The sequence below is a fragment of the Oxyura jamaicensis genome, chromosome 15, assembly GCF_011077185.1.
Source record: "Oxyura jamaicensis isolate SHBP4307 breed ruddy duck chromosome 15, BPBGC_Ojam_1.0, whole genome shotgun sequence".
Classification (NCBI taxonomy): domain Eukaryota; kingdom Metazoa; phylum Chordata; class Aves; order Anseriformes; family Anatidae; genus Oxyura; species Oxyura jamaicensis.
Window position 1 is genome coordinate 61,201 of NC_048907.1, and position 20,630 is coordinate 81,830.

Consider the following 20,630-nt stretch of genomic DNA (forward strand, 5'->3'; position numbering starts at 1 on the left):
CTTCCTTCCTTCCTTCCTTCCTTCCTTCCTTCCTTCCTTCCTTCCTTCCTTCCTTCCTTCTTCCTTTTCTTCCTTTTCTTTCTTTTTTAAATGTTCAAATGGTCTAATGTTTCACTCCCACTCCATGAGACCTAGCTCTCTGTCTGCATCCAGAGCAATTTGGGCAAGCAACCAATTAATAATAACTTGGATACCAGAAGAAAGTATGTTTGCTTATGCAGTTGTGATTGACAGGGTGCCTTAGTTGTGCTCCATTCCAGCTTTCTTTTTAGTTTTAAGTAGGATCCTAACAGATCAAACAAATACAGTTTGTGATGGGACCTCTGACTGCTGACTTATACTTCTCCAAAGCATACATAATCTGCTGCCAGCTTTCTTGCTCATACAACCTCCTGGTGTTGCTCCTTTAAATATCCCTCCCTTCCTTATGCATCTTTGTTGTCAAAGTTTGCAGGCATGGAATCAGGTTATGCCTGTTTCTGTGGAAATAATCCTGACTACTGGAGATACGGGGAGGCAGCCAGTACGGAATGCAACAGTGTTTGCTTTGGAGACCATACTCAGCCTTGTGGTGGGGATGGCAGAGTCATTCTTTTTGACAGTAAGTATTGAAACAGGCTGTTTTTTTTCCCAAAGGAGAGGCTTCAAATGCTGAACAAATGAGGGGAAAGGGCTTAAAGGCAATGAGAACTGTTGTACAGAAAACAGCAAAGCACCTAAATTCAATGTAAAATAAAGCCACTTTCCACTTACATATAAAATTCACTTCTATTAATAATGTGAAATAGATCTTCCGAGAAATGATGCTTGCTCAGGCAACTGACTCATGGTCCAGTGTGTCTTACTTCCCCAGAAGTGGTGCTGACTCAGCTCTCACAAACAGTGTGTCACAACAAGGCTTCTTCAGAACTGATCTTACCAGAGAGCAGATAGGTAATCAAGTGACACACCTCAAATAAAATTTCCATCAATATCAACTTATTTTTATGAAAACACTTTGATTTTCCTTTCCAGACAAGACTTGCTATAACCCTGTTACATAATACAAAGCAGCATAATACAATTGAAACTGGGAGGTGTGTACAGCAAAGGTACAAACAAGTTAGGTTGCTGTTATGATCATCACTGATTTCATCATTTTTTATATTATGAAATCCTCCTTTCTACTACACTTTTCAATAAACATACCAGCACCAGCTGTATAATGTAACTGGTTGACAGTATGAGGACTTGGTTGTCTGGCTACTCTACAGGCTTCCGGTTTAGTTGGGGGTACTAGAACAGTCCACAGTATGTACTGATATATCACGGCTTCTCAGATCTCAACTGCCTTTGGTGTTAGCTACCTCTAGCTACCTTTAAAGTCGAGTTATAAGTTTTCTGTAACTAAAAGCAGCATGATTTTCCAGCCTCTGAATACACAACTTAGCACCTCCTCACTCTAAAACTCTGGTTTCCATCTACCACGACAGAAAGATGTTTCACTTAGAGCAGGAATTAGTCATTCTACTCCCTCACTTCCAACTTCTCCCCTAGATATGAAAAGAAGTATTGGAGTTGTATATTGCTTTCAATATTGTAGTAGCACGTAGGGTCATACTGCTATATCCTTTGTTTCCTTCTGCTCTTGGCCTCCCAAATTTGTCACGGTTAGAGGTATCATTCATAGTTTTTTTCTTCTCTGGAATGGCCAAGGGCTCAGCAAGGTGTTACCCTGAGCACCTGCACTGTCTTTTCTGGTATGAACCAGAAATGAATGAACTGGTATGAACCAGTTATATATTTTCTGGTATGAACCAGAATGAACGAGAGAGGGAAAGCATTTTCATTCTATATGGGGAATGCTGTGCTTTGTGAAGCATTAGTCATTAGCATTCATAGTTAATATTGCTGGTTTGAAGAATCCCTTCTGATACAGTCGTTACAAACAGCACAGCCAAATATAACTATGTCTATAAGCTATTTGTAAATGATATCTCATTGTCAAATTTCAATTCTATCAATTCAATCTATTCAAGCAATTCTATCTACTCAATTAAATTACCAGCTCTGTTAGCTTGGAGTAAGTGCCAAACACAGATTCTCTATGGGGCTTTGTAGCTCTATGGGATCTTTCACATTCTTTCAATTCTTCTTTCATATTCTTTCACCATCTCTATGGGGTCTTTCATAGTGCAGCACTGAAGTGTGAGGTTTATTGTTATGACCAGGCCTTGCTCCAGAAAAAAAGTGAAGTGTTTTCACTTTATTTTCTGGCATACGTTCTACTTTTGCTCATTCTCCCAGCTCCCTTTTAATTTGTATTTATCAAAACTCTTTCTCAGAGGCCTGTGAAAACTGAGACACATCAAAACACTTCAGTTCCTATATTTCCCTTCTTACAGGCCACTATTACAGGGCTTTAATTAGGCTTTCAGAGGGAACTCTATTCTGATCCTTCAGAACTTCAGGCTATGATATGGCCTGATCCAAACAATTTGGTCATGAAATAAATTATTATGTAATATATATTATATATATATATCCATTAAATACACAATATATACACATTTGTACTGACATACTACATATATAAAAAGATATGTGCATGCATATATGCATCAAGTCGGTTGGCATTAGAGTTTCTCTAGATTCACTGATGAATAAGTTTGCACTGGGAATCTGGAGAGTTGTTGAGGAATATAAAAAGTCACTGGGTACATACTTGTTTGACTCTTCAAGATAATGTAGCAACAAATCTAAAAGATTTTTCCTTAGACTTCATAACAGGCACTTGTTCATGTTACTTAGTGAAGGTATGGCCAAACTTTAGATAGACAAGGTCATGAGAGAGAATGCTTAAAAATACATATAAAAGGTCAAAGAGATGATTAAGGAATTAGAGAATCATTCATATGAGGAGATCATTTGGTCTTGAGAAAAAAAGGTTTGAAGGCTTGGGGTGGGAGTTAATGTGTATAAATACCTGATGGGAAGGTGTAAAGATGAAGCCACACTCTTCTAAGTGGTATCTAGTGAATAGACAAGGCAATGGGCACAAACTGAAATATAGGAAATTTCAAGTAAACATAAAGAAAATCTTCTTTACAGTGCTCTCCTTTGACCCTCTTTTGAACAGGGGAATTGAACTAGTCTCCAGAGGCCCTGTCCAACCTCAGCTATCCTGTGAAGATTTTTTTTTTTTCATTAAAGCTGGGAAGGATTTAAATGAGTCAACAGTGAGAGTTACTAATCTACCTATCTGTCTGATAGAAATGGGGAAGTCCCTGAATCAGTGATTTAGCTTTGATCCCAGTCCTGTAGGGGTGTGGGAAAAGGACCATACAAGGACAAAGGATAGTTGCAATGTTCCAGATTGATACTTAGGTCTCAGAGTAAGGAGCCAGAATGAATGTATCCCAAGCAATAATGTGAGTCTGAGAGCCATCTTTTTTGGGGTAGCAAGTATGTTCCGTAAAGTCACAAGTTTTAGAATCTTATAAGAGTACTGAAGTTGTGCATAAGTAATGTATAACCTGCACTAGTTTCTCTTTTTAAATTTTTCTTCCTCTCCTCTTTGTTCTTCACAGCCCTTATTGGTGCCTGTGGAGGGAATTACACTTCTGCTACAGCTGTGATCTATTCTCCAGATTTTCCTGACACATATGGCACAGGCAGAGGATGTTACTGGACCATACAAGTCCCAGGAGCATCTCAAATCCACTTCAGCTTTGTCCTTTTTGAAATCAAAGATGCTACAGATATGGTGGAATTACTGGATGGCTATACCTATAATGTTCTAGCTCGTTTTAATGGCAAGAACCGTCCTCCCCACACATTCAACATCTCTTTGGATTTTGTTATTTTATATTTTTTCTCAGATGAAATCAATCAAGCCCAAGGATTTGCTATCAGGTATAGAGGTAAGAAGCTAACTTTGCTCTTTCTACAGTTCAATATGTTATTAAAGCATGTAATTTGCACAGGAGATTTCTGAAGTGACAAAATAAATAAATTTAAACCTCGCGTGCACAAATTTTTAATCCATCTTGTTGCCACTGTTCAGTAAGTAAAAGCTTCTGCTAAAATTTCTCTCAGTTTGGAATACTCCAGTTATCTGTGTCATAAATACCAAATTTTACATTTTCAAAAAGTCAATCCTACACATACCTGCCTGTCAAAACAGGTTGGAAAATGGAAAAGAAGCTGGGGAAAAAATGGTAGTCCATCTGCATCTTTAGTTCATCTCAGCTATTTCCAATAATCTACTCAGCTATAAAGTCCTCAGGAGATCAGGAGAAAACATGTCAGTCCTTGAGTTGTACCTACTCTTACAATGAACAATTAACTTCCAGAAAAAAACTGAGAACCCCAGCTTGGTGAAGCACACAATTTTTCTGGCATCAGACATAATATGATTATTGGAGTTCTCTAAGTAAACCAGAGGGAAGCATATGCCTGTTTACAAGCACAAAGTAATGCCCAACTACATCTGTTAAAAAGCTGTTTATATAATCACACTGTTTTGTTTTCAGCTGTGAAGGACAGTGTGCATCAAAACAAGATTACAATGAATCAGACCCTTTCAGAGAAGATACATGAACATACAAATCTCAGTATCAATGCAGCTCGGTCATCAAAGATACTTTATGTCATCACAACCAGCCCAAGTCATCCTAGTAGCTCCATGCCTGGTAATATTACAAGGAAATGTGAAAACAGGAAAATTTTGTTTTGGCACAATCGTTATCACCTTTGCCTCCTCCCCCATTTTCTCTGATCCACTGTGCCTCTTACTAATAGATGCCTGAAGAGTTTTCATGTAGTCTAATTATCACTAATTGTGCTGATCTCATTGCTTTTCAAAACTAACTTCTCAGCATAAATCATTTAGAAATGTGAAAATTAGTCTTTGAGAATGAAAGCATATCAGAAAGATATTTATTTACTTTGATTTGTTACTTACGTTGTATAAGTAGTAAAACCAAATGGCAAGTGAAAGCAGCCTCCTTATTAGAAACGGTTTTAGTGACCAGGGCATACTGTAGGGATGGCAAAAGGTGCAGAAAAAAAAAAAGTCAAGTGTTTGCAGAGTCAGGAATTAGCCTGAATGCTACTTGCAGCCCAGTTATCCCAATTCACAAATGCCAGAGCAAAACTACAGAGAGGGCTAGGCAAAAGTGAAGCAGGTTCATCTTTCAAGAGATGTCACTGAGAACTGTTACGTGTCTTGAACTCATTTTCCAAGACATCCCTTCATTCAGGAGATTGTTAAGTTGCAAATAACTGAAGACCGGAATATCATTATTGGTCTCATTTATCTTTAAAATACCTTGGGCACCTGCTTTTACATATTGATGGAGTTAGACTTTGGTCTCTCTATGCACATTCTAATAGTTCTGTAATCCTGAAGCTTCATTCCTAAAGTCTAAAAATGTGACTGCACATTAGCTGCATATAGCCAAATTAGACAAATTATATACTGATGTAAGTGTAACTCTTGGCATTCCTGCATGCAGCATGGGTTGGAAACTATGGGTGTCAGAATGAACAAGTGATCTAATAATTTAAAAATTTGTTCCCCTCCAATCTCAGTCTTTTAAGTAGTTCAGATGTTACACTGTGTCAAGCTATTCAAGTCCTGCTTGGCCTGATGGTACCAAAAAAAGAAAACTAAACTGGGATGCAAAATACAATGCCCAAGAGCCTTCAGCATAAGGTAATAAAATAGGAGAGCACAAATACTGATCAACTGTCTCAGTAGACTCTAGAAAGGAAAAAGTAAAGTGATTACTTTCATAATTACTGATATAAAACTAGGCCACCTGCTTACAAACATTAGAGTTACTACTGGCAGCATATATTCTAGTATATTCCTTAGTCTGCTTTTTAATATTTCCTCTGAGTGAATTTTGTTTATTTTCATATATACATTAGAAAATTTTATTGGTATATGCTTTGGATTTTTGCAGTTTTGATTTTTTACAGGGAGTAGTCCTCCATGGGAAAAACACTCCAGACTGAGTTACACAGTTTCTGCCAGTTGTTTCCTAAAGACTTAACGTGTCTTCAAATTACAGCTTTGAATAAAGCATACAAAGGCTATGTGTTTCTTTTCTGCAGTATACCTACTTTAAAAATTGTAAGTAAATGAATGCACTGAGAGTTCTCCTCTCCTCTCCTCTCCTCTCCTCTCCTCTCCTCTCCTCTCCTCTCCTCTCCTCTCCTCTCCTCTCCTCTCCATCCTCTCTCGTTTTCATTCCCTCTCCTTCTCCTCCTCTCTCCTCTCTCCTGCTTTTTGTTTTCATTTTTCTTTTTCAGACTGGACAATATATAGTCTCATGGCGCTGCTTATCCTAAGTGTTACAGCCATATTGGCAAAGATATTTCTCCACATTACCATGAAGTAAGTATGAAGCTCTGTACCAATTCTGGTACACTTAATTTCTCTGCATTATGATACTGTGAAACTAGTCATATTTAAAATCAAGTTATATGTTACATATTTGCATCCTCAGCAGGATACTGATTAAACACATTTTTTAAAAAAAACTCCCCTGTTTGCTAGGGTAGCATCTATTTACTCATTGACTGAAATGATCGGTGAGTTTTGAACAAATCATAAATGTTAAGTGTTGGATTTACACACCACAAGCTAACTTAAATATACAAGGACATGAATTAATAGTAATTAGTAATAGAATATGTACAGACATTAATTTAATTGCTTTCATTAGGGTAGCAACTATTATAGCAACAGTATGCCTTATGTATCATTAGGTCCAAAAAGCAACCGACAAATCCTTCAAAAACCTATGTAAGTGTGTACCACACAGAAAAGAAAAATATGGTCACAGATACAGAGGAACTTGTTAGCATTATCAGTGCAGCAGTAATGCAAACCTACTAATAATAGCAGTTTCCTGTGCATCTTAATACTTACTGTGAACTAACTCTTGTTTCTTAGATCCCATCAAATACCATCTGCAAATGAAATGGAGGATTCCAGTGAGGTTACTGCTGCTGGTGAGATCTGGAGTATATTTTACCAGCCATCCACATCAATATCCATCTTCAAGAAGAAGCTTCGAAGTCAACAAGATGATTGCAATCCACTAGTAGGAAACTGAAGTGTCTTTTATTTTACAGGAACCAATCTTCTTAAAATCCAGGTGATTTAGGAATAATCCTTTTTATTTTTTTCTTCCCAAACTCATACTTGTCTTCCAAGAAGTCCATTTCCAAAGGCCTTTGAAAGACTTTGCTTGATCTGCTGTTTTCTTGTGTATACTAGTGATGATGGATTTAACTGATGCAATAATTTTGAAATATTTGGTGCTCATCAAACCTGCAGTACTGTTAACTGCTGTCTTTAAACCAGTGCACTTAAAATACAAGTGAAAACCTGTAAAATTCAAAATATCTCTCACAACCCTGCCAAAAGTAATTGAATGAGTATCTGCAGGTTGAGGACTTTTTGTCTTCCTGTGTCACTGTATTATATCAGGCCATTTTAGGCTATTTTAGCCTCTTTATTCTCAAGGATGAAGACAGAGGTAGATACCGATAACCTGTTCAGCTGCCACAGAAGCCAGAGCTTATTTGGCTTTAATGTAAACATCTCTAAATGGCGCTATACAGTAAATGGGGAGTAAAAGCCTGGTTGCCAGTGCTCTATTTCTAGATTTTTCTGTTTCTACAAGCAGAGATATACAAACAAAAATCAAATCAAATTCAGGAGGCACACTCTCAGTGGAGCTTCAGCTGCAAATGTGTCATTGGACTAATTCTCACTGGGTCAAGGTGTGCATGACACTTATAAACACATATGTGTGAGCAGTCAGATTCACCACTGGTTATGACAATTTTGCTCATAGAGTGTTCCTTTCAAAAACTATCATGTGCCAGTGTGAAGTCCTGCATTAACTTTGGATGTGAGGTTAGGACTTCTTAAAGGATTGTTCAAGGAAATTACACATCAACTAAATTTTTAGATAGTGAGGCTAACACCAGTTCTCACTCCAAGGTTAAAGGTATTAATCCCAGCAGCCTTGAATATTTACAGAATTGTATTCTTCTGTCAGCACCTATGCCAGGCTGTGCATCGGAAAACATACACAACAGTTGCCTTGATAACCTAACTGTGCAAAGAAAGTGTTTCCCTGCCTGCAAAATTAAAACGGCACTGCATTTTTAAGACTAAATATAGAAGAACTAAAAGATCAGTGGGGATCTGATCTGTGAGATAATTTCTAATTGGTTGTAACAGACAGCATTAACTATTTTTTCTCTTTAGTAGAATACCTGTCTACCTAAATTGCTCAGACTTCTCATCCCACCACTGGGGATCAACAGTGAGTCTTTCAGCTCCAAGTCCAGCTCAGCAAGATACTTAGGAAAAACTGACAACACAGGCCAGATAGGTAGACTGGAAAAGTTTGCATTAGTGAGCAGTTCCTTAAACTATTTTAGAGAGACATTAAAGTACAGTAGTTCCAGTTAGAACAAAAGGACTAAATATAAGTTTAAGCATACCAATACTCTATATACCAGACCTGTGATCTGAGAACTGCTCAATGCATCTGCAAAAGATAATGAAGAAAAGATAATTGACACGGAATTTGCATTCATTATACTATTTGCCATTCTGTTTTTAAAATCTAAAGCCCCTCTATTCATGGGGTCTATAGTTTTACTTCAAAAAATAGGGCATCTTTTAGATGGAACAGTGAAATATTGTGCCTTACTTGCCATTTCTACATCTAGTCTTTTACCTGAACTGAATTAATTTACTCAGTGCAACATTTAGAGAATCTAGAAACTGAGATTTTTTGTATCAGTTCCTCAGCTAGTTTTTACATAATTAAATATTTCATGTGCCTTTCTTAGGGAATGTTTATCTTATTTCCATACACAAGAGTCAGAAAAATAGCAGTTATAGCAGATCAACTGGTCATGACAACAATAAAAAAGACTAAGCTTTTGGTATTGCACAGTACATTGGAAAATGCACTGACAAAAGTGTCAAGGAAATTATGTTCCCCGAAGTCTTTCAGATTGCCCAGTTCTAGATACCTCTACTACTAGGAAACAGTAATAGATAGAAATACACCAAGAGGGTCCTTGTAGCACTTGTTACTGTTGTGCCTGAAACCATAAAAAACAGGCAGATCTCTGAAGTGTATTTTTTTTCTAAAGTTGGTATAGTCACTTGTAATCGTAGCACAGACACTTCAGTGGTATTGTGATATATGGCCAACATATGCCATACACATTAATACAGCACTTTATGATGTTTGCTATAAGGCTTTGGTAGAGGTAGAAGAAAAGACTGACACGCACAACTGCTGTAATCCCACATGATTCAGCACACAGCGATGCATGCCCCTATGACATTAGCAGCTGAGCACTGACAGCTGGATGATGCACACAGCTCTGAATGTCATCACGTTCGTGTTCACAGCACTTACTTCAACAAATTGAAAATAGCTGCAGAATGGGAATTTCTCTGGAATTTTATCTGAATGGCCTTCCAGACTCCAAACTAGTTCTCTCAACAGGACAGACGGGCTGCAAATGTATTGGCCACAACTTCAAAGGCAACTGTTTTGACAACAATACCATCATGAGGAGTTGCTTCTCACACATTCCAGCCCCTGCCCCCTTCCACACTTTGTTGTGCGTGGTATGCCTGGCTATGTAGTAGTACAATAAACTGATCAGGTTAAAAATTACCATTGTTTCTTCACTCAGTTAGACTAGAGTAGTTCATTTGGAAGGGACCTTCAGAGATCATCTAGTCCAACTTCCTAACCACTTCAAGGCTAACCAAAAGTGAAGGCATATTATTGAGGGCATTGTGCTTCCTGAACACTGACAGGTATGGGGCATCAACCACCTCACCAGGAAGCCTGTTCCAGTGTTTGACCACCTTCATGGTAAATATTTTTTTCCTAATGTCTAGTCTCAGCCTCCTCTGGCACAGCTGTGTGCTATTCCCTCATGTCCTGTCATCGGTCACCAGGGAGCAAAGAGCGACACCTCCCTCTCCATTCCCCTGCTCAGGAATTTGTAGCGCAACGAGGTGATCTCTCAGCCTTCTTTTCTCCAGACTAGACAACCAGGCATCTTCAGCCTCTTCTCAGCCCTTTTACCAGCTTTGATGTCCTCCTCTGGATGCTTTTAAGGACCTTAACATCCTGTTTATATTGTGGAGACCTGAACTGTACACTGTATTCAAGCTGAGGCTGCACCAAGGCTAATCATAGTGGGAGAATCATCAGAAGTGGCTGGCTATGCTGTGTTTAATGCACCCCAAAGTGTGGTTTGCCCTCTTGGCTGCCAGGGCACACTAATGATTCATGTCGAGCCTGTTGTTGACCAGTACCCCAGATCCTTTCCTGCAGAGCTGCTCTCCAGCCATTTGTCTCCCAGCTGTTACTTTTAGCAGTGAGAAATTCTCTTAGCTTGCTTATTGGGTGGTTTCACAGAAGTGTGAGCTATCTTAGCTATGTGGAGAATAAGCCATAGGAAAAAGAGAGGAGTGCACCAAAGCAGGGGCAGTGAGTACTTATGGATGGCACTGCCACTGTAGCATTTTGTGAAACTGCCTCTTTATGCAGCATGTCATTTACAGTAGTCTATAGAATATGTGGACTTTGGATGGTAACCAGCTGGAAAGGTGGCCTTCCTAATTCAAAATCTACTTTAAAAAAAATGGGTTTGTTTGTTGACTAAATGATTTTATATGTACTTTTGTCTTAATATTGTTATGTTGGAGGGAAAATAGAGACTGTAATTTAAAAATGTGTGATCTGTTATCATAGTAATATATATATTTATATATGTATAGGAAATGTATTATTTAATACAGCATATTATGCTTGTATCTTGCTAACATTTCATAGGAAGAAAAGATGTTAGTTTACATTTCGAGAAAAAATAAATATTCTGTATATTGTAACCATAGTAAAATTCAAAGATAATTTATTGATGTGTATATGACAGAAAAGCACTGAGAGTAGAGTAACACAGACTCTCAATTTTGTAGCAGAATAGGTGCTGATGAAACAATTGCTTAAGATGCACTGTCTTCCTTTGAATCTCATGTCTAGATTGTAATTGTATATGGCTGGTCATCAGATTCTGAAAATCCATGTGCATATATCCTCATGACCATTTTAACATCCAACACCTTCATCTGCTTTTCCATCAAGCATTAACAACATCATCTTATTTAAGACATGTTTCTGACAGTTTTCTATAGCCAGTACAGTTTTGAGGAGTTTTAAAAACACTGCTCATCCAGACAACCCAATGGTATTGCAGAATTACGGTCTCTGTATTCCAAGCTCCCCTGGCAATACTATAAATATGAGATTTTTTTACTGATAGCCCTGGAAAATGAATCTACTTTCTGTATGAGTATAGGCCAACACATCAGCAGACACCTGGACTGCCACTAAATGAGCAGGACTAGCTATTCCAGTTCAATCTTCTGCTTAATAAGCGTTCTCAGGCAGTGGAAAAGACTGCCAAATATTTTCTAGTGCACTACTTTGCCTAATGGAAAGATCTACTACAAAAACATAACTCCTGACAAACACTTGTCCAACTATTACGTAAGAGCCTGCAAAAAAGTGTTTCACAATCCTCTGATGAAATACACTTCAGTGATAGTTTCACCTGAAAATTATTCTAGACATTTTTGAACAAAGTTATCATTCTACTACCTTGAGATCTTGAGAGTGAAAAATATAATTGCCTTCAGATTCATTTTTCTATAACAATATCCCCACAACACATACATTGAATGCAACTCATTTTCTCATCTTTACTGAGCACTTGTGCTTTGGGATAAAATCAGGCATTCTGAATCTCAGTCTCAAGACAATTTACTGTAAATCCAAAGAATATCACATGAACCAAATAAGACTGTCAAGAAAACAGAGCAAATCAAACTTGAAATGACTCACCACTGAAATATGTGCTGTGCCTACATGTGGTCATCTTGTGTTCAGCAAATGGCTGTAATTAACAATTATAAAAAATTAAATACAGTGAGTTTCTGCATGAGTTGTTAGCATTGCTACAGTGTCGAAGAGCGTTGCATAGCAGAGGCAGAAGCACTGTAGTTTACCAGTGGATTGTTTGCTGTGGGGGTCTGTAAGACTATTTGAGCTGAAAATGAAGAGGATGATTACATATGGAAAATATTTTATTGCTTTAAAAAGCTATTTCTGATGTAACAGCATACTGAAGTTTTCAGATGATGTTTTCAAACTGTTAGAATTTATTTTAACAATTATTTCAGGGTTTTCTCTACAAATTGTAACATCGTCATGTTGCTAGCTAAAGGTAATGCTGTTTTCATTTTCCTGCAAAATTACTTTATTCTTTCAGTAATTTGTCCTTCTGACCAAAATAATGCTACATTTGCTCACAGGAAGCTTCAGCTTCATTTATGTAAATGTCTAAATACCAGTGTCAGGTACCAAAATCGTCTCCAGCTTCACCTTTTCATGTCAGGACTCAAACTCTTATTTTTGTTTTGAAACGCTGCTGTCGTACAAGCATTGGCCTCTTCTTATATAGAGGGTATGGCTCTGCTCTCCTTTCTTACCATTAGGGTTCAGATGCCTCCTAAACCTCTGTTTATTCTGGGAACTGTTGTTGCCTTTTATATATTTTATTTTTTTTCTAAGCAGCAGTTTAATTCCCCAAGAAGGAAATGCATTCTTTACTCTGAAAGAAACACTTTTTTTACTAAATAAGTTGTGGAAGCACAGAACCTCTATATCCAGATAAGGTATCTTATTTCAGGTATACTGGTGTCTCCCTGAACAAAGACTTGGGGCAGGCTGGCTCCAATTGTATGAACACAGACATATTTAAAAGATACTCTTAACACAAGGATCGTAAAGAGCTTGTAGGCATAGAGAACACCCATAAATGCTGAGCACTGTGCTCTGAATGCACTACTGTGCAAAATATAACCACCTGTCTTAGGATGACAGATGCACCCCATATAGCTAAAGCAAACATGAGATAATATTACAGAAACACCAAGTATTTCTATAATACAGAATCTCATTAAGAATATTCTGCTCCTTCTCTTATTTTCCTACATGGAGTGTCCATGTAGGTTTATGGTGCCCATAGACTCTAATTTTGCCAGTTATTCCTTAAATACTTAAAACCTCAGCAACGAAAAGAACTTCCCCTTACAAATATATTTTTATAACAACTATTTAGTCATTAAGAAAAAGTCACAACTAAGAAGAGACACAGTACCCCCCCCCCCAAGTGCCACATTCAAGTTAAGCAAAAAAGGGGCATTTTGAGAAGTGAACATGACTTGCCAGTGCTGCTTAGTTCTTGCCTGTTGCTCTTCCATTATTCTGCCCATCTTCTCACACACAGACCAGTCTTTCCCATAGCACCTGAGATAAGGATGCTAATTGATCCTCATGATAGAAGGATTCCCAGCACATCAATAGTGTTTCCCCATACAATACAGATGGTTGGAGAGAATGTTCTGTTCTTGGCTGAATTCTGAGGTGAATGAATTACAGTGCACTTGAACAGACTTAGATGAAAGGTGGGGAATAGTCCAGGGAATTACCAGGAAAACATCTTTGTGAGATGGAAGAAACTGAAGGAGGAGATTGGAAGGGATTTTTGTGTGTGTGTGTGTGTGCGTGTATTGCCATATCAGAAATAAATAACATAAAGAGGCAAATGATTTCAACAAGAGCATATATACGTATATCACACATATATGTATGCACATGGAGATTGCTGTCCTCTAGCTGTTCAATACCTGCAAGCCACTCTCTTCTAATGTCTTTGGTCAAATTATGCCCTCTGCTGACAAAATGACTGATTTCAATTTCAGAGGAGCATGTGGTTTCATGATCCAGGGTATGGGCTTGGATCTAGCTTAACTGTTCAACATAATTTATCTACTTGCATCCATCTGCATCATGCTGGCTCAGGTCCTGAAATAGCTCTAGTTCAGAACAAAAGATTTTTACCTGAAATAAAACCAGAAATAAGCTCCTTTGCTACAGGGAACATGCAGGCTCCAAACATAAATGAGGATGCCTTCCAGCAGGTGTGTGACGCTCAACTGTGATTCAAGGCTTCAGTGGCTTTTATGACCCCCTCAAAGAGCCTCCATACTATATAGTCCCAAATTATACCTTTTTAGTTAAAAACTATCACCTTGCAGTCTGAGCATCATTGTATTTCCTACCATTTCCTTCCCAGGGCAGAGCTCTTTACCCCATCTTTTCCACAGCATAGTCTGGTGTGCTAACTTCCCAAACTTTCTCCTTTCCTTCTGTGTCCTATACCTTCCCCTTCCTGTGTAGTCTGTTTTCCTGCAATGAAAATGCCTAGCTTCCCTCTCCTCAACAGCAAGATCAACCAGGTGTGAGCAGAGACCCTAAAGTGACAGGCAGCCTCATGCAACACTGATAATGGGTGAGAGACTACCTGGGGACAGTACTAGGAAGTAGCTAAAATTGTCAAGTAATAACCTTATATTAAGCATAAAACCATGTAGATAAATAAATCTGCTGCATATTCAAGTGTGGCACTTGCCTGGATATTTAATGGCCCTGAGACAGAACATTGTGAGTTGCTTCCAAAAAAATCCCACTTACAAATCTTTTGTGATCATTTTTGTTAGGACCTGTATGTGCGTGTATGCATATGCGTTTACCTATTATTAAAAACAAGACCCCAAAACAAACAAAAACCCCTGCTGTTGAAAACAGTCCACCTAGGACTGTACTTTGAGAAGCACTGCTGTGTCCTTTCCCCACAAACAAGAAGGACAACTTCCACACGTGTATGCAATAAAACTGTATTTTTGTGTGTTTTTGATTTTTTTTTTTAATACAGACATTTGTACACTTTCTTACAAAACTGCAGCTAACTACAACTTTTCTTAAATCATTTTTGGTCGGCAAGTACTGTAAAATCTTTGTGTGCAATTATCATGTATTTACAGGGCCTCATGTTAGTGATTTTCAATGATTATTACAATAATGTCACACACTCTCAACATAAAACATGGCTTAAGATAAATATATTAGTAAATAAATATTCTGAGAACATATTTCCATAAATGAAATGTGCTGCTATACATATACAGAATATATACAAGATGTTTTCTAGCTTTTAAAACATTTTTAAAATGGTAATGAAGGAGAAAGAGCCCTTTGACCATATTACAAATCTTTACAGCAAGTTTTATACAAAACAATTTTAAGTGCTATAAGATAACTTTTAAAACATTTTAAATAGTGCCTCATGAGCCAAACACAATGACAACTTTTCATGTAAGTAGTAGAAAGGCATTTTGTTATAAAAAACATCTATCATGGCCAACTGGCCTATAGATTGTATAGACACATACAGGTAGCAGGGAATTAACTAAATGTTGAATATAAAACCAAACACGGAAACCAAGGGTAGGGTATATCTCTATGGTAAGGCCTGCAGAGACTGTTGAACTGGCAAAGATTTCCACAACACGTGAATGAGACCAGTACATCCAGGAACACCATGAGCCAGAACATTCAAATACCTTTTTTATAACCACATTTTACCACAACATGCTGTGCAGTTACAGAGTACAATGCATTGTAGGTGGCCTTAGATAATGCCGCACAAAACATCAAGCAAAATAACCCAAGTAGTACACCATAACTTGTAAAATGCTTTTGAGTGGAGGAAGGAGAAAGGTAAGACTTAAAAAAAAAAATCTTTTAGAGTTTATTCTCCCAACACATACCACTTAGTACAGTCATTCAGAGAATGAATAAGTTTTCAATAACCTTCATACACAGAAAATGTGTTTATTTAAATTATTATTTCAATTTTATACCCAGATATTGTCTTGTATCAATTCTCTGAATAGCTGGATTTGGTTGTTCATTTTGAGAGATCTAATGTGAACTCCTTTCAACAGAGGTTTTTTTTTTCCTAATTTATTGAGTACAAAAAGTAAAAGTTAACAAATGTATTTGTTGTTTCTTGGTTATTTGCTTATTTTAAAATATTTGGGTTTATAAAGAAAACAAGTTAACTTTTCTGGTTCTCACAATTAGCCCAGTGCTGTCAAGGTCATTTTGTTTGAAAATGTAACATGAACTTTTTTTCATGTCTTTTAAATATCTCCCATGTGTACTGAACTTTAGTCTTTTTTTTTTTTCTTTTTTTTTTTTTTTCCTTTTGGAAGACTGGCAATGTGGGCATTAACTAAGCAGTTTCCCTTTAGGAGAATTCCTGCTGAGAATACACCAGACACCGTGTCCTCAGGCACATGCAGCATGACAGGCAATTTAAACCATGCTATGGTAGCCTCTTACTCAGAAGCCGCTGTTTCCACAGGAAACAATTGCTATCAGAAGTGATGACGTACATTATCTCATGATAACAAACGTCCCCACTAGTACAAGAACAAAAGGATGTGCCCAGGCTAATGGAGTACAGAGAACACTCTGTACACAAGACAAAAATGAAACACAACTAACTGGGCCCAAGAAACCTTTAAAACAAATCAAACTATGGAAGCTACATCAACCACAGCAAAGAAGGAAACAATGACTAAAACAAGTCCTCATTTTCCCACGTGCACAACGGATGACAAGCACTGCTTCCCTTAGGCATGCTTGCAGGCTATAAGGAAACAAGGCATCAGACCTATTCCCAAAATGAGCCAGGCAAGCTAACAAGCCCCCCTGCAAACTCTGTTTTCCTGCACATGCCAGCATTTTTCACATCCAGAACAGGGGCTACAAGTGCCTGAAAAGCTTCCTATGGAAGGCAAGATTCATCATCTACAGAGGTTTCACCCTTTCTAAGCACTTTCTTCTACCATCTGTTTGAGGGAAGGGCTCACAACATTCTTCACTAGTCAGAAGATACAATGAGGTCTATGTTATAGCAGGAAGTGGGAATGAGAATATTCTGAGCTACCTGTTTCCCTACCCCCAATCTGTTAAAACTAATCACAATGGCAGGAGACCGTTCCTAGCCAAATCATCAGAGCAGCATGAAAGGGGGGGAGGGGAGAGGAAGAAGGAAACAGTCCAATCCTTCACCTCTCTCAAAATCACTTGTATAACTTGTTGGCTACTAGGATTTGCTACTAGGATTAGTTGGTATCTGAACATCCATTCAGCAGCTGTATCCCTCTGGACTACTTTATTTCAAGGTGCTATCTGGTTTCTAAGGCAGCTGTGTAGCCCTGAGCTTATCAAAAGCTGGACTCCTTTAAGTAGGAGGTAACAGCATCTACACATAGCCTGGCTTATTTAACAGACCATGTTACCTCTCAGCAAGAGCTGACATAGTCACTTTAAAAAAGAAAATATAAATAACACTTTGTCATTAATATAGAAATGGCACTAGAGCTCAGAATGCTCCATACCATGTCCCACATGGGCTTTGCACACCAATGGAGGCCTGAAGGCTTCAGGCAAGACGGAGAAAGGAGATCAAGGTGATGTGGACACAGAGGAAGAGAAAGTAGGGAAAGTGGGGGAGGGACTTCTCCACATTACCACTTTTGTGTGTTTGTCAAAGCTTAAAAAAACTGGAGTCCATGAGAATTTGGAGTCTTTCATAAGCTCCACTTCTCCACCTGGTGTCATCTGGACAGGTCTAATCATTGATCCTGCTTCTCTCCATGGGATGAGATCCAGCACCTGAAGGATAAAGAAATAGTTACTGGTTAAAACTAAGGAAAATTGCATCTAGAATATTGCATCCCATTTTGGGGCCCCCAGAATATGACACTGGCTGAATCAAGTTCAGCAGACAGACAAGATGCTCAGAGGGCTGAAGAACTTGCCCTATGACAAGAGGCTGAGGGAGTGGGGTTTATTCTGTTTCCAGAAGAGAAGGTGTTGGGGGAACCCCCTAACAACTTTGCAACACCTATGTGGTGAATGTCATGGAGATAGAGCCAGAGTCTTCACAGTGATGCACAGTGGACAAGAGGTAACAGGCTTTAGTGGAGACATAAAATGTTCACACTGGATCTAAGGAAAATCTTTTCACCACAAGGCCAGTCAGTCACTGGAACAGGAACCCTGAAACTCTGGCAGTTTCCATTCAAACCTGCCAAAGCTGTGAAGAGTGACACAGTGTTCCTGGCTGTGAGAGCTCTAATGGGGACCTGATACTAGCAATCACTTTTCACCCTCTCCTTCCTTCCCCACAAAGTACGCATATGCAAGCTCTTAAAGAGTTAGGTGGTAAACTATAATCCATCCCTCTAGCACCGGCCAAATAAGTACAGGTAACAAGAGAGTAACACTCTTGGGTGAAGAATTAGTTGATAACCCACTCTTAAGTAAAAGACGGCAGTAACCTTTATGTCTGCATATACCTGGGAAACTGGCAGAGATCTTGCTTATAATATGCTAGAACAGAAAGGTAGAGTAATCAAAAAAAAGCACACTGATTACCTGTGGTCTTTGTGGTCACTGTCAGCTTCTGGGAGTTCGGAATGGGACTAGGAAAGAGCATTCTGGCTTCCTCTTCCTGAGAGCAGTTCTGCTGAAGGAAAGATGTTGCCTCGTAGCACACCTCCCTCTCATCCTGTACCTCTCCTATACCTTGATAGTGCAGGTAAGTATCTAGTTCAGGTGTCCCATCCCAGGAACTACAGCTACCTGTGTGGGTCCCTTGGCACTCTGTAGGTAGGATCAGCTCACAGTCTCTGTCTTCAGGAATGATGGGAATGCGCTGACCCAGATCACATATACCCTTATAGCAGCTTGGCAGGGTGTCATCAGGAAGTGTGTACTGCACATTCACTGCATAGTCTTCTGTATAGCAGCCACCACCTCCACTGCCACTGTTGCTACTACAGGCTACCTGCTTCTCTTCATAGAAGCAACAGGGCAACCCTTCGTATTTCACCCCATCTGTCCTATGCAAGTGGTCTGAGTTAATACTGTACAAGCCTTGGGTATTCCCTGACTGTGGTTCTATCCCTGGGCCACATGCTCCCCACAGCGGAGAGCTCAGGAAGAGTGCACTACAGTCAGCTGTCCCACTTCTAGGCTCCAGGGCAGAGTGCTGGAGTTCAAGGCAGCATGCACATGCTTGCTCCATAAGTGGCCCTGCTATCTCTGGATTCTTCCAGTTCATTTTAACATCCAAAGCAGCACCAGGAGCAGCCTCAGGTCCTCCCTCTGAGGTAGTGCCATTTAGATCCCTGTGCTCTAGTGAGGAATTACTACTATAGTTCATATCCATGCTGCAATTAGACAGTTGGTCCCCTGAGGAAGAAGCTGGCACAGGCCGGCAGTCAACACCCACCAGACTGTGAGCATGAGCTGGAAGCTCGTCCTGATGGGGGCCCTCCAAGAGAACAATTGCACCCCTGTTTGCACCACCAACCTCACCCACTCGGCAAGGGCTCTTACTGCGGTAAATGTATGGGTCATAGTCACTGCTCAAAGAGCTGCGGAAGGTGGAACAGCTCCCATAAACGCCTTGGTTGCTGACCTCAGTGCAGTCAACCATGGAATCACTAGAGGAACAGTGGCACTGACCAGAACTGCTGCTGCTGCTGTCACTCCCAGGGCAGTCAGCCAAATATCCACTGCACACTGAACGATGACCGTGATAGCAGCTAAAGCTGGAGGTACTGCCACTCTCCAAGCGAGATGAGGGCACTACGTGTACCACAGGAGGGAAAAGCATGCTGCTACCAGGCTGAAAGGCACGGGAAGGACCTTTTGAGGAAATGCCAGCTGAAGGCTGTCCATCTTGCTCAGGATAACTAAGGCCTTGGAAGTAGTAGTGCTGATACATGGTCTCATATTGGGAAAAGCATGCTGCTTTGGAAAAGTTGCGCCCTCCAAACTTGGGTCTTCGGAAGTTGTGAGCTGGAGAATAAGCCCTGTGTTCCAGGCTACAGTGATGTGTGTTTAAAGCATGGTCCAAATGAATAGGCTGAAAACTTCGGATATAGGCCGCAGACTGGGCTTGGTAGAGGCTCTGTTCACCATGTCTCTCAACTGTAAGTACCGTGATAGGGTTTCCATGAGGGTCCATGCTTGTCCGAGTGGGATATGCTGTTATCTGGTTTGCTCTGTGCACTCGGCCTGGGTAATGGACAGGTAGAATCACCCTCTGCTGCCGGCTGCGTGCTGAGTTGATGGATTCCAGACAGACTGGACCTGTGTTTCCCTTCTTCTGTTCTGAATGTGAGAAGTAAGAGAGGAGAAATAGAAGTACAAGGGAATAAAGGGAAAAGACTTTATGTAACAAAATATATTGTTCTGAATTTAGTTACGTTATGCATACAACAAAGTTTAAAAAGACAGAAGTACCAACATTTTTGGAAAAGAAAAAATACAAGAACTCTCATTAAGTCAAGAGCATCTGTCTGAAAGCCTTTGAAACACTCAACTGCATTTGCATGAAAATGAAAAAAAAAAAAAGTAAAGTGATTGCAGATACTGTTCTTGTATATGGAATTTTTTTTTGCTTGCACAGCAATCCTGATCTTGCAGGTTAAGAGCATGGCTGGTAGTCATTGCTTTTGCTTTCGCCTTACACATCTGTACTGGGTCTGGCTAGGATCTAATTAACTTACCCTGCAGCAGCCCATTTAG

The 20,630-nt window shown here is 39.3% G+C and overlaps 2 protein-coding genes across 8 annotated transcripts in view; one reads left to right on the forward strand and one right to left on the reverse strand.

Annotated features, from left to right (window-relative positions):
• KREMEN1 (kringle containing transmembrane protein 1) overlaps positions 1 to 10,945 on the forward strand; it is a 35,355-nt gene extending 24,410 nt beyond the window's left edge. For 3 of the 6 annotated variants that reach the window (XM_035340727.1, XM_035340729.1, XM_035340732.1), the window contains exons 5-9: positions 448 to 601; positions 3,570 to 3,902; positions 4,515 to 4,673; positions 6,301 to 6,385; positions 6,947 to 10,945. In XM_035340727.1, coding sequence (XP_035196618.1) covers positions 448 to 601; positions 3,570 to 3,902; positions 4,515 to 4,673; positions 6,301 to 6,385; positions 6,947 to 7,109 — 894 coding nt within the window. In that variant the 3' untranslated portion in view covers positions 7,110 to 10,945. The remainder of the gene's footprint in view (positions 1 to 447; positions 602 to 3,569; positions 3,903 to 4,514; positions 4,674 to 6,300; positions 6,386 to 6,946) is intronic. The other 3 variants (XM_035340728.1, XM_035340733.1, XM_035340730.1) reach the window with 3 other exon arrangements.
• A 3,890-nt stretch (positions 10,946 to 14,835) lies between these two features.
• ZNRF3 (zinc and ring finger 3) overlaps positions 14,836 to 20,630 on the reverse strand; it is a 42,544-nt gene continuing 36,749 nt past the window's right edge. For both annotated transcript variants that reach the window (XM_035340713.1, XM_035340714.1), the window contains exons 7-8: positions 18,468 to 20,213; positions 14,836 to 17,702 (exon numbers count right to left, since the gene is read on the reverse strand). In XM_035340713.1, coding sequence (XP_035196604.1) covers positions 17,659 to 17,702; positions 18,468 to 20,213 — 1,790 coding nt within the window. In that variant the 3' untranslated portion in view covers positions 14,836 to 17,658. The remainder of the gene's footprint in view (positions 17,703 to 18,467; positions 20,214 to 20,630) is intronic.